Source organism: Eleginops maclovinus, chromosome 4 (genome assembly GCF_036324505.1).
Source record: "Eleginops maclovinus isolate JMC-PN-2008 ecotype Puerto Natales chromosome 4, JC_Emac_rtc_rv5, whole genome shotgun sequence".
In the NCBI taxonomy this organism is placed as follows: domain Eukaryota; kingdom Metazoa; phylum Chordata; class Actinopteri; order Perciformes; family Eleginopidae; genus Eleginops; species Eleginops maclovinus.
The window spans coordinates 7325492-7340601 of NC_086352.1; the positions used below are offsets into that span (position 1 = coordinate 7325492).

At 41.6% G+C, this 15110-nt stretch overlaps 1 protein-coding gene across 1 annotated transcript in view; it reads left to right on the top strand.

Annotated features, from left to right (window-relative positions):
- The first annotated feature begins 1465 nt into the window (after positions 1-1465).
- LOC134863232 (serine/threonine-protein kinase BRSK2-like) overlaps positions 1466-15110 on the top strand; it is an 89055-nt gene continuing 75410 nt past the window's right edge. The window contains 1 exon segment of the mRNA XM_063881631.1: positions 1466-1834. Coding sequence (XP_063737701.1) covers positions 1747-1834 — 88 coding nt within the window. The 5' untranslated portion in view covers positions 1466-1746.

A 15110-nucleotide genomic window follows, 5' to 3' on the forward strand; every position in this document is an offset into this window, starting at 1 on the left:
AAACTTTGAAATATCATTTAGGTTTATATTTGCATTTGAATTTAGGCTGCAAACATATACACCTGCTACCTTTTACACATTTTTGCAGCACAAAACCATTACCATCATGTTAAATGCACCAGTATGAATTTGTGAAATTTGAAAACTGCTGCAAAAGCTTGTCCTTTAACAAAAAGTGAATCGCCTACTGTTTAGATGTTGTATTAAGAGTCCATAGACTTGAATAGCCATGCAAAAGTGTATAAACCTTTGGCCACATTACAAAACTTCATGAACCTCCAGTGAAACCGCAGCTGATCTTTGAGTTCATCATCGTGGCCTTGAGTTCAAAGAATGATTTCACTGGGGGGAAATGTCTCCATCATTACGCGTTCCAATGAGAAGGGGGAAACATTCATTAATCACGTGGAGATTCAACTGCTCAGATTTGATTTCTGCTTTCTAAACTATCTGCTCATGTGTTTCATTGATGATGTACATGATACTGCCTGAATATGCTTCATGAAAGAGGTGGGAACTAACTAAGTACATCAAATACTGTACTTAAGTGCACTTTTGAGTTACTTTACTTGAGTATTTCCATTTAGTGCTACTTTATACTTCTTCTCCTTTACATTTAGAGGGGAAATAATGTAATTTACTCCCCTACATGTATTAAACAGCTTTAGTTACTTAAGGAAATTGCATCTCCAAAAATGTTACCTGTGGACTAATCTTTAAGTCACAAAAGACTCAAGCGTCAAATTATTTAGATATTTTACCAAAAGTCGATCAGAACTTATTTGTCAGTGAAATGCTACTTGATACAACACTATTATCTCGAAATTCACTTTTATAAATACAATGTATAAACACACTACAAAGAAATGTTTCTGCACAATGATCACTTCACAGAGTTTAGCAGGAGGTCAGGTTACTGATTACATTTTCTTAATGAGAGTTATTTAATGCAACAGAATACATTTTTAAATTGACTCCCAAACTGGCCGTTCATTCAGTCGTTGAATCCGTCAATATTCGGTTATTTTTATATTGTTATATGATTTTACTTATATGTTCCATTAGCGTGATTTCTTTTTAAGTTGGTCTTTTGATCTTTTATTTCAATCATTGTATTATTATATATTTGTATTTTATATTTCATTGTATCTTTTTATGTTGTCTTATATCTTTATTTTTATTCTACCGTTTACCTCCTTACACTTTCGAACAGTTTTTATATTGCTATGTTTCCAGAAAGCTCTTACCTCCTGATTGTTTAACTGTTTTAATTTGTGTTTTGTGCCAATTTATCAAAGCACTTTGGTACTTGCACCTGGTATAAAAAACGGGCTATATAAATAAAGCTTTATTATAATTACAGTGAAGGGAACAGCTTTTATTCTGAAAGGGACAACCGGAAGTGTGTGTTCATATTGAATGTTTGCTGACGCAGGCTGCTGAGCGCCAGCAGTAGATGCTGTCCCATCATCAGATCACACCCAACGGGGCTGCAGCGACCCGCTCCTCCGGCACCAACACCATGACACCCGGACTCAAACCCACCATCTGAGCCGCACTGAGGAACCCAAACCCGGATCCGGAGACACACTCCTTTACGCACGCACAGGGAGACTCATATATTGCAGCCAAAAAGACTGGAACGCCGACCGGGGCGAACTCTACTGCGCCGCGGATTTGCGCTTTTTCTCCACAAAAAAAAACCAACTCACTCCCTGCGAGTTATCTCACACCAACATAAATACAATGTCATCATCGGTTAAGGACAGCGGGCATTACGCCAACTATGTGGGACCGTACCGCTTGGAGAAGACGCTCGGCAAAGGACAGACAGGTTAGTGAAAGCCTCTACTGAAAGCCTCCAGATGCGGGAGTTGCTGTCAGGTCTCCCCGCATCAACGTGCCTCAAACCCGGGGTGAATTCTGTTGCATCTCCGCTTGGGTTCTGAATGGGAAATGCCTCTAAAGTGCGGGTGTTTCTGTTGGATGCGGCTTTGAGATGTGCTGCCTCCGTGCAGATGATGATGACACTGTGGTGGTGGTGGTGGTGTGCCTTTAATCCTTGTTGTCAGGCAGAGAGGGCTCCCTGATAATGGGCCCTTGTGATTGTTCTTGTCTGTAATTCCGTTAAAGCATCCATCTGCTGAGGCTGCTCTCTCTGCAGAAGAGGCAGTGATGCTGCTGCACTGTCCGACACACACACACACACACACACACACACACACACACACTCACACTCACACTCACACTCACACTCACACTCACACTCACACTCACACACACTCACACTGCAGCTGCAACATCACACAATTCTGCAAATGTGTTCTAATGGTGCAGTCTTCTGAGTTCATTTTCTCCATGGCCGGCTGATATTTTGTGTTACTCATAGGCCCTACTGTATGATTCAGTATGCAGTTATACACGGGAAACATAAGGAATGGGTTGTTTTTGGTCTTAGTTGCCTAAGATTTCTTTATTCGATTAGTTGATGTTGTGATTATTTCATGCTGAATGACTTCTGATAAACTTGCAAGAGCAAATATCTGACAAACACAATAGGTGCTTTTAAATCGTTCTTCGTGGAGAAACAAATGTTGATTAAGTCGACTGATTGAGCGTTGGTCGACTGGATTTCTTTAGCAGAGGACAGCCTAAAGATACATCAATTTGAGTTTTATCATTGGCTGCTTTTGAAGAACTCCAACCAAAGAGTAATTTCCAGTTCTTCAAGATTTATTTTAGGTGAAATGTGTTCAGTTCTTCTTAGGACTGTTTCAGTGTTCATTCAACGTAATGCTCATTTTGGAGGATGTTGATTGTGGTCCTGTTGCGTTGTTTGATTGTGGTAAAGTGGAAGATGTTTCTAACATTTGATCTACCTTTTGATATAATGAGGATGGACAAACTATAAGAAACAACACTTAGTATAGTATTGCATATCATAGTGCTGTTCAAGTACAACACTTAGTATAGTATTGCATATCATAGTGCTGTTCAAGTTCAAGGAGTTTAACATTTCCAGTTGAGTTTGCCATGAAAAACCTACACCAGGACCATGTTCTTTCTTGTTCTGACATTTAATTTGACAAGCTTGGATATTTCGGATATTCTTCATTAGAAACGGACATCAGGAGTGGACTCTTGCAGTAATTAGCGGACGAGATCTGCATCTGTTTCGACTGTATGTCTGCCATTAAATTCTTCCAACAAAAAAAGAGGACTTTATATAGAGTTCATTTAGGCCTTGTTACAAATTCACCAGCATCACAATGGTATGACCTGCTTGAAGTGAATGTATCTGCACTTTCCTTGTTGTTCGGAGTTTGATTCTCTGTTTTCTGCACTCATTGTAAGTCGCTTTGGATAAAAGCGTCAGCCAAATGAAATGTAAAACAAAAGAGATCATGTGATCACATGTGATGACAGTTGACCAATATTATTTTCCCTCAAGGTCAGCCGAAGTGCACCCAGCTGTGTGCATCACTTTTTACTCTCCCCTGAAAACAGCTTTGTTGTATGTTTTGGCAAAGTGTAGTTTTTATATTAGCATAGTTTCTGAAGCTGCAGCGCGTTTCTCCTAATGGTTATCCTTTGGGCCGCTGTAAGGTGTGTGTGTGTGTGTGTGTGTGTGTGTGTGTGTGTGTGTGTGTGTGTGTGTGTGTGTGTGTGTGTGTGTGTGTGTGTGTGTGTGTGTGTGTGTGTGTGTGTGTGTGTGTGTGTGTGTGTGTGTGTGTGTGTGTGAGAAGGAGGAGAGGTGCTGTGCTTGTTGAAGGCTGTTGGTGTAAAAAGGGGGAACAGATAGGGATACCTGTATATCATTAAAGCTCCTCCACAAGTGCAGGGCAGGCCCACGCACTTTGTGTGTGTGTATGTGTGTGTGTGTGTGGGGTTGGGGGGATCACTGAGGGAGTGGACTAATGGTTGTATTGTCTCGGATGTTAGATGTGAATAAGAATTGCTGATTCTACAGTAAATAAAGGAGCGCCACAGAAGCTGTTATACTACCAATAAAAGATTCAGTGTCTTATTCCATTTTAATGTGTGTATATTTAAAGGACTGTTTTAAGATTAACACATATTCTGTAACCCACCTCTGGCAGCTTATTTTTTAAACAGACCATTCTTTTTTTAACTTGTTATTTTTTGGTTATTCTTTAATTATTTTTTGTGACCTGATTAATAAAACAATTAATTAGCTCTAAATAAATATCCAGAACTTTCCACACAAGATGAATTCAATCAGTGTATTGAATTAAATAGCAAGTTCTTAAACCAAGGCATCGACCTGAATCTTCAAATGTTTGTAGGTTCAGGTCACTGGCAAATGTATTTTTGTCAACACCAAGTCATGTTCGCTTAGGCGTTAGGCCGACCCAATACCGTTAGATGGCGCAATATGTAACGTGACTTAACCAAAAACAGCAGCATGGTTGTGATGGAGAAACATTGTGAAAACCAATTCAAGTGGATATTCCAAACAGCAACATGTGCTTTTGTGCGGACATGAGCTGAACAGCTGTCTACAACTACAGCACGGTTGCATGACTTCACGTCACCACCGCTAAGCTAAAGGCGGCTAATGTTGGGCTATAAAGGAACTACAGCACGGTCACATGACTTCACGTCACCACCGCTAAGCTAAAGGTGGCTAATGTTGGGCTATAAAGGAACTACAGCACAGTCACATGACTTCACGTCACCACCGCTAAGCTAAAGGCGGCTAATGTTGGGCTATAAAGGAACTACAGCACGGTCACATGACTTCACATCACCACCGCTAAGCCAAAGGCGGCTAATGTTGGGCGTGATGACGTTTAGTCGTCTTATTTAGACACTTGTTAGCAACCACTGTTTTCACATTGACCAGTGGGGTATTTACTGATGTATTTTATGTCAGAGAACCAAAAACATGTTCAGTAAACCATTGACCTCCAGACAAGGGGACATGAGGGGACAAGGGCGGTGGTGGCGAAGTCCATAGGGGCTTGGCCTGGGAACTGGAAGGTCACCAGTTCAAGTCCCCGAAAGACCAAGTGCCACCGTGGTGTCCCTGAGCAAGACACTGGTTACCTACACTGCTCCCCGGGCGCCGTACATAATGGCAGCCCACTGCTCCTAACACTAGGATGGGTCAAATGCAGAGACCGCATTTCGTTGTCCTAGTATTTGTACTCTGTGCAATGACAATAAAGTTGAATCTTCATCTTCATGAGATGATGAAATGCTGACTTATTTTCCGGTTTTAGGACTCATTCCTGCACCACTGAAGGACTAAGTACTTTTTCAGTGAACAATAACAAAGTAAACAGGTTTTAAACCAAAGAAAACAACAATGTCTTTATCCTGGAGTGATGCAAAGTGTTGGCAACAGCTGTTCTGAGGCTAGTTTTCTGTATTCCTGATCCGATAAATGCTTTTCCTCTTTGTTCCAGTTACAGTTGGAACAATGCATTCATGGTGTGTGTCTGCTGGTCGAAGCCAAATGACGAGAGGCTTTGCTGACTCTGAACAATTAGTCACTGTGTCTTCATGTGTGTGTGGGGGGGACGTTTTTTGTTTTTTTTTACACTGGCTTCCCAGGCTCCATATAGCCCTCATTTTTTAAAGTGTTAGCCAACAGTTGGGACGGTTGTCATGGTTTCATCTTTCCTACTGCGACAATGGCCACTTAATGATCAATGCAACACTGCAACCGCCAATCTGAAACTCCGCCTGTTCTAACTGAAGACCCAGATTTGCCCTCAGCGCTTTACGATCTGTAGGTAAACAGGAAGTAGAAAGACAGCAGTTTCAGTTTCCCTGTCATAGGTGTGTCAAATATGACTGCCATTCTGGCTGTGTTTTTAGAGGAAATGAATTAGGGCTGCACACTTGCACATGTCATCTTTTATAAAGGATCTGCTCCCCTAAATCGCTTCATTCAGGTTTTTTCACATATTTTCCTTTGACAAACATTGCACGTCAAGCGATTCATAGTATTGCTTCAGCCTCGTATTGGAATTTTGATAAAAATGTTGCTGAATTGGGCTACCCTGACATGAATCAAAACATTCAGATTTGAAAGGGTTGACAAGATAGCCGATGTTAATCACAGGGTTGTCAGTTTGGTCCATCATGTCTAAGTTGGGCCACAGAGAGGGAATCTTCATACTGGTTAACAATAAACATTTCACAAGGTAAGTATTCAGCGATGATACTGAATATCTGTAGGTCTTTGATGTTGGATAGCTGACTTTATGGGCTCTCTGGTAAACATATTGGACTAATTAACTGAACAACATGAACGATAAAATAAAAAGGTGTCGTTGTACAGTAAATCGCTCGCTGTTAGTTTTTGTGAGAAGAGTTGAAACTGTAAAAGCGTCATGTTATTGACGTGGAAAATCCTCAAGACCGTAGTCCCTTGGCTCCAGTAGAGTGTGTGTGTGTGTGTGTGTGTGGTGGGGGTAGTGTGGGCAGCAGTGAGAGCCCCAGCACAGATGGCTGCCTTTAGGTGACTGAAATACAGCTTCATTATCAGCAGGTTGCAGGTGGTAACACTCCCATGACTCTCACTGCCTGCAAATGCATATGTAGGCTATATATACACCCATACGTGTATTTCTGTGTGTGTGTGTGTGTGTGCGTGTGTGTGTGCGTGCGTGCAGAGTGAATTTACTTGCCTGGACATTTAATGAGAATTTGGAGTAAATGAGGTTTTTCCAGAGCTTTCAATGTGTTTTATTTAGCTGTTCTTCATTATGCTACAATAAATATAAAACAGCACACATTATTTATGGCTCCTCCTTTGCATACATACAGTTTCAGTTTACAGAGATCTCTATTGTTGGGGTCACATGTAAATATGTAGAGTGAAATAATTTGAGCCACATTTGTTAAATACTTGTGGCTGAAACACAAGCAACTAGCACGTCTTTCCTGACATGTTAATGGTTAGAGGGCATTCATTTTGTCGTCCGATTGCTTTCAGAAAAGAGGTGTCGTGAGAAGGTGATAGAGGCATTTCTGTACGTACCTGGCTGTGTATTTTCTTAATGAACATTTAAAGACTGAGTAGTTGAGGAAATCAGGAGGGAATCTGAACCTATTCTGGTTCTGCTTTGCTCACTTTTAGCACTCAGTGAGCAGTTTTGGAATAATACCAAGGCTTGTGGCATCTGGAAACATCTGCTGGTAGCATTTTCTTCTAAATGAAATTTGTCGATTGACTTTCCATGTAGTACTTCAACAGAGTATTCAAGGAATCTGGAAGAAATCTGAACAGAACTAAACATCTGATGGGAGCATTTCTCTTGCGTTTCTTCTGCTTTTTTCACATACCTTGCTGTGCACCTTCCTAATGAACATTAAAAACAGTTGTTGCAAAGGGGGGAGGAAGGGGGAGGATGTACTGCTGGTAGACAAAAGTCTGCTGGGAGGATTTCTGTGCAGACAGGAGGGGGATAATCAAAATTATGGCTTGTGTCAAACCCCCCTATACTCCCCCTTCTGCCTTTTTCCATACAGTACCCCCCCCCACTCTCGCTCGCCTTCCCAGCTGAGGGCTCGGTTACCATGGCGACCGGGGGAATGCTCTCTTCTTCTTATGGTTGGAGGTTTGCTAGCTCTCCGCGGCCCCTCTGGGGGCGGGGGGGTTTTCGCCTGAGCCATTAACAAAGACCGAGAAACTACCCCCCATCTCTTTCCCTCTCTCTACGTCTCAGTATCTCTATTGCTCTTCTGCGTCCTTTACATCGCTCACTGACTCCCCCCTCCTCCCCCCACTCCTCTCAGGGTTACCTCTGTATCCCTGCTGCTCGAATGAGTCATTATCGGGAGGAGGCACGATCTTCATCTTCGGCGAGATTATCCGCAGCCTCACATCCGATCCAGAATCTCGCTTTCTATGAATCCAGGTTCATCCTGTCAATCGTGGGGGTTTCTTTGGGAGTTTTTCCCTGTTACTGCGAGGGTGTAAGGACAGAGGGTGTCGTGTGCTATACACACTATAAAGCCCCCTGAGACTAATGCGGAATTTATGATATCTGGCTATATGAATAACATCTGATTGAATCACATTGATATGTACACACGCATGTACAGTGAGACGCCTCCATTGGACCCCTTTTTGGATCCGTGACATCACTATGGAACACCTGCGCTTCTCTCCAACACATTGTATGTGATAGACTAAGGGGCGGGACATCTCTTAGCTGTTGACCAATCACAACACTTCTTTTGAATTTACAAATGTATTTGATGACTCTCCCTGAACTGCAGTTGTATAAATGTAATTATTGTGCAGTTAGTTAGTAAAGAGTCGCAGTTTCTAAGAAGGTAGCATTGCGCTATAGCTTGACATAGCGCAGATTTGTGGAGGTCATCGATCAACTCCTCTGAATTACTTTTATTTCTATTAAAAACGTATATTTGATTCCATAGTGAGATGTTTGAGAGAGTCAGTGTTAGGATAAAAGCAGACTCCAACTGATGTTGCTGTAAGAGGGGGGTCGCAAATGAATGATGCAGGAAAAGTTTATAGTACACACATACATATATATTATACACATCTGCCATACATATCTGTTTATAGTACACATATCTATATATTGTACATATCTGCCATACACATCTGTTATACATAATATATGCATTTGTCCATACCTCCTCATTCAACAGTGTAAAGTATTTAAATACTCTCAATGTATTCCACATATGTATATATTTCACATCCTCAAATCTTTATTGTTAATATTGTAAATATTCTTCTCTTTTTGCACTACTTTATTTATCTTTTGCACCATGCATGTTGAGTTGTTGGAGGAGCACGCGACATAAGATTTTCATTGCCAACATATACGCTGTATCTGCTGTGCATATGACAAATAAAACCTTGAAACCTTGAAACCTTGAAGAAAGCAAAACTATTTTAATTTCAGATAAAGAAAATAATCTTGAATAGCTTGGGAACAGGAAGAACAAAGTCTCAGTGTGGCTCGACTGAGATCATGTTTGTGTGATTCAATTAGCTGAAGCCATGCTTGTCTGTGGCTTACACACACACACACACGCACACACACACACACACACACACACACACACTGGGATGCTGTTGTGGTTTGCTTTGAGCTCACAGAATTTGGAGTTAGTTGGGATTGCCTTGATCTTGCCCGTGGCTCTGTCACTAACAAGTCTCCCTGTGCAAGTCTGCTGCTTCTGAAATATTCAGAGTGTGTGTGTGTGTGTGTGTGTGTGTGTGTGTGTGTGTGTGTGTGTGTGTGTGTGTGTGTGTGTGTGTGTGTGTGTGTGTGTGTGTGTGTGTGTGTGTGTGTGTGTGTGTGTGTGTGTGTGTGTGTGTGTGTGTGTGTTTTTTGCCTCTTCAAATCTCATAATGCTCTGATTATAATGGATATGTGGATATGTTTCTTAACTTTTTATCCCATATAAATTGTTTAACATTCCAATGTTCCACATAAAACAACCACCCAGTTTACAATAAGCCCTAAAGGGGGGGGGGGGGGGAAGTGGTTGTTAACTGCTAGCTATAGCTAACATTGTCACTTCCAGCAGCAGCCATGTTGAATTTGAAACATTACCTGTTGAAAAACCACACACTGCCCAAGTGTTCACAGTGTTTGGCATGCAGTGTAACTATGGGAAGTGTCTGAATTAAGACAGAGCATTAGCAGAGTGATTTCCTCTCCCTGCTCCATTATCTGAGAGTACAGGCTTGTGTCCTGACTTCATCCCCATTCAATTATGTTTATGATGTGCTAGGTAGAGCTTTAATCAAAACCTGTAGTGTGCCTGCACAGCTTGATAATTGTCATGTGTGTGCTACATATTGTTTAGTTGGTCGCAGCAAACCGGTAGCACATGTTTGCCGGGATGAGGTCGATAATATGCTTAGATGTTGATTCCTGCTGCCTTCAGTGTAGGCGTGTGTGATGCAGTGTCGATGACGTCTTTATGGATCAGTTGGAAGGGAAAGGGGTTTGGAGCACCTGCTGGGCTCCATCAGTCCCAATCATCAGCACTTATCAGCCTGATTGTAGCAGCTGCTAGCATGGAGATGGTGAAAGCATTGAGCCTGCAGCAGGGAAATGTGAAGCAGGGGTGCTAACAGCTATCCAAAGACATGACCGGGTGCAGAAGTCCAGCTCTACTGAGCTACTGCTGCACGTCTGCTAAAACAAAAAGGAAAAAACATGATTAATCCTTAAAGCATCTCAAGGAATTCTTCAATTTACTTTATGAAGAGCCATTCTCCTGCTTTCGCTTATTAAAAGCAGCAGTGGAGGAAGTACTCGGATCCGTTACTTAACTAAAAGTAGTGACAGTGTAGACATAATTTCATACAAGTATAACTCCTGCATTTTGTCTTTTTATTTAGGTGGAAGTACACTCAAATACAACCCCTCTTCTTTCTAGCATGCGTATTATTTTCACATTACGACTCAAAGCTCTTGAACACACTGAAGTTGGAAGTACAAATTCACAGTTGGGAGATGGGAACCTTTGAGGGGAACCTGCATGCACCATTGTTCTTGGTGGAGGAATTCGCGTAGCTTTTTATTATCTATCAGAGCCCATCCAGCAGATCTGCACAAACAAACAAGCTTTTGGATATTTGTTATGATAGTTTCCGTCTGAAATACATGGGCAAAAACAAGCTCCTCCTCCAATGTCTACTAATCCACTCCCACTTCCTGTCAGGTTTCACATGCTGCCGTATTCAACAGCGACCAATTTAATGGCTCAATCAATAGGCCGTAATCAAATGGGAATGGGTTATGGCTAAGCCCCTTATGGTCCCGCAGCCCTCTTCCCCCTCCAGCCAAAAAACGTAATGAAATTGAGCATAAATCCCCCTTCTTTCTCTCTCTCTCTCTCTCTCGTTCCCCCTCAAAACTCTCTTTCATCCTTTTTCCAAAAGCAATCTGGACTTTCCCCCTGAGTCAGCACTAAAGCGTCCAGGAGTGAAGCGGGGACAATTACCATTTGAAGAGATGCTTTACTTCCCTCTCCTACAGTCGACCCTCACTTCATTTCCCACCAATATGGAATTTCTAGTATCTAACATTAGATAAAGAAACTCTCCTCCCTCCATCCAGTAAAACCCCTGACTGGTGCATGATGGGATGGCCGAGTGATTTTGGTTACAGGCGTTTTGACTTTGTACATTTCACGGCCAAGACGAGGCGGACATGGATGAAAAGTCTGGTTAAATAATAATAATATTAATAAAGCTTTATTTGTAAAGCCCTTTTCATACAGCAGGTGCAGCTCAACAACATGGCACAGATCACAGTTTAAAACAAAGACATGTCCTTCAAATGTTAAAACATTTTTGCACACATGTAGCATAACAACATGACAGTTCAGGGAACACAAGGAAGTCAAAGATGTGACAAGAAAAAAAAATACAATCAAATAAATAATGATCTGTCGGTAAAATGAAGGAAGATATTAGACCAGGGAATAAATAAAGTAAAAATATCAAAACCTAGGAAATAAATAAAGCAATAATAAGAAGAATACATAAAAAGAATAGTAAAGAAATGGATGTCGCTAATACACTTTCAAATATATATAAATAAAACGCTTTATTACATGGCTTAGTTGAATACTCTATTCTGTTTGGTCAATTTGGACATTTCAGAGGTCAATATGACAGTAGTACAGAGCGCTGTTAAGCACTATAATGACCGTTGCTAATATGCTGGATATCCCTAACATAAAACCTGTAGAATAAACAAACAAATAAAACTATCAGAATAAATAGTAAGAATACTAAAGACTGAAGTCAGACCGATTTTAAAAAGGGGTGTCGCCAACAAAAAGCTCATCTAAAAAGATACGTCTTCAGCTGTCGTTAGAAATGTCCACTGAGTTGGCCTCAAAATACAACGCCTTAATTGCAATTTGCTCATTAGCAGTAGCCATTAGCGCCGGGGTACAGAGGCGGCACGGTGACTGTTTCACCTCTTCCTGTTTCATGTCCTGTTGCACCGGCAGCAGACCACACAGATGGCGGAGCTCTGGAAGAAACCCTCTTGCTTCAGATCAGGCGTCCAGTCCCAACAGATGGTCCGTCAGCGGCAGCACGTGCAGACGAGCACTGCCGCATGGAGCGCCCAGCCTCAGAAAAACATCCAATCATGTGGCATAATGAGATTAAGGGGCGATAGAGGGGGGAGGGCGTGTGAAACACCATTTACTCACTTTACTGGTAGGGGTGGCAGGTAACATTGCTCCCAGGCATGTGAGAGAGAGATAGAGGGAGGTGGATGTTGTTAATGGCTCACAACATATTGATAGCAAATGTTCCCAATTCAAGTGGTGCAGGAATGAGTCCTAAAACCCGGCGATAAGTCGACATCCTTGCACTTGCTGTTCCCCTTCTGGAAGAGAAAGAAAAACTATTTGTGGGGGGCTCAGGGAGCAAGTATTAAATAAAAATAAAAAAAGTAGCCTGAAAGCTAAAGCTAACAGCTGTTGCGATTTTAAAATACTGTAGTTTCCTTTGGTTTATACGGAAGCGTATTGCTGCCACACTAAACCAAAAAAGGCTCAGTATCATGTAATTACGTGAAAAGTTTCACCTTTTTAAATGATAAGATGTTCAGCTTAGACTGTCTTTCACATGGCATGCGTCTCCAACTGATCTGGCATGTGTCCCAGTGAGCTCCTGCTGCTACTTCGCCAGCCTTCTGTGCCCAATGAGGAACGACGGCACCTCAATGAGGAACGACGGCACCTCTATAGGGTCGGATTGTTCTTCCTTAGGTACAACCCCATGCATGGGCCAGGGAGGGCTAAGCCTTCCCAAATATTTTCCTGCAGCCTGGTCAATTTAAAATAATGCATAATGTATGTGTCTTTGACATTAGCGCTGCTATGCAGCCTCCGCTATTGCATGATCATACTATTGACCCGAGGGCGTGCAAGCGTCTGCGCAGGCATGTAGGTGTCAATCCCCTCTAAAAAATAAATCCCGATTGATTAGGACATCCGATTGACATTACAATTTACCGATGTTCCCTGAACGTCTCATTATGCACGTGTTGCCAATGGCAACAATAAACAATTGCTTCATTCAGCACTACAGCCTGACACAACAACAACATACGACTGTATAGCTGTTTATGCTCCACAGTATTTTGTAAATCCACTGTTTCTGTGGTAACTTCACAGAAACAGGGTTGTTGGATTGAGATGTTGTTGCTTGTAGACTTTAACACTTTTTGTATGCATTTAATTTCTTCATTACAAAACCACAGAAAGATTCTCATTGGTTATTGTCGCTAGAGTGTGTGTGTGTGTGTGTGTGTGTGTGTGTGTGTGTGTGTGTGTGTGTGTGTGTGTGTGTGTGTGTGTGTGTGTGTGTGTGTGTGTGTGTGTGTGTGTGTGTGTGTGTGTGTGTGTGTGTGTGTGTGTGTGTGTGTGTGTGTGTGTGTGTGTGTGTGTGTGTGTGTTTGGGCACCTTGATGCAGTATTTTCAGGGAGTGCTCTGTCTCTGTGACCTGCAGTGTGAGTACAGTAAGGCTGCAGTGCTGCATTACAGCAGAGACTGGCTGCAGCCTCTCTGCAGTAATCACACACACATACACACACACACACACACACACACACACACACACACACACACACACACACACACACACACACACACACACACACACACACACACACACACACACACACGCGAGTACCACGTCTTATTGCTGTTTCTCGTGTTGTTTGGAGGAAAAGGGCCTTGTCTGCAATACACTGCACTCTTTTTACATTACACAAGGTGTGTGTGTGTGTGTGTGTGTGTGTCTGTGTGTGTGTGTGTGTGTGTGAGTGTGTGTGTGTGATTTGTAAAGATGGAAGGAGGAGGGATTGATCATTTTTGATTATGCGTTGATTGGATAAAGTAATCTCACATTGGTAATCTGAATGGTTATTTTGTCCAAAGTATTAATAACAGTTTGTTCAACAGTTCCTTTGGCGAGTGAAACCCAACGAGTGCTTTGTCTCTATTTACATATCTGTGTACTTACATGTGCTATCCTGTGTGCATAAGTAAAGTGATGAAATCCTGCAGATACTGAGCGTTACACTGGATCCTCTGTCCCTGTCCTGCATGAGGAGACAATGGGAGTGGGTGGATGGAGCGTGGAGGGTGAGGGGACCTCCACCCTGTTGGTTGGCCTTAATCTGCCGCTAATCCCGACCATCAAGTGTGAAGGCTGATTTTAACAAAACAAAATGAGGATCTGAGATTTGGAGCCGTGTGTTGCTGAACTCACACTCTAACTCACCCATGTTTACAGCGTATTTAATCGTACGTTAGTTTATCATAGTGTATTTTAACTTATTCTGGACCTTTTCTATTGTGTATCTTTGAAATGTTTTACTCTCTGCAGATATAAATCTCACTGTAGTTAACATGTATATATTTACCCTGTTTATTTCTATTTAATTGATATGTATTGCCTTTTTTTACACACTTCTGTCACTTAAAAATATCACAAATAGGAATCAATAAAGTGAATTGATTATTATAAATAATTTAATTAAAACTGAAAAAAAAAAAAAGAATTTGTCATTATTTAAATCCATAAATTGACCTTAGTTTTGTAGGCAGTAAGTTTTCCACTCATTTGTCAGAAAAAGCCCACATTTCTGTTCTGTTGTGAACATTTTTGCTGTGATTGGTAATGGAGGAGGAGGGGGACGACCGGAGGTCATGACCCTCATTACACCACCTGCCAGATGGCCCAACACCACTGTGTGTGTGTGTGTGTGTGTGTGTGTGTGTGTGTGTGTGTGTGTGATCATGGATGAGCGCAGACATTTACATGAGTACAACACACTGGAGGATGACTGAGTAAATGCTCTCTAACAGAAAGGGGAAAGAACACAAAAGGAGGTTCATGTTCAGTAATCATTTATTCTTGTGTTGTTGTGTGTCTTAATATTTAGATTCACTTCATCAACAAATAAAACATATTTTTTAGTTAGGCTAAATGTTTCTTAATAAAATGTCCCAGCCCCAAATATGGAATTTTGCTTAATTTTATATGATTTTATTTTCGATTTTTCACATGAACTCAGTAATATGGATCAAATTTTCCTGCAAT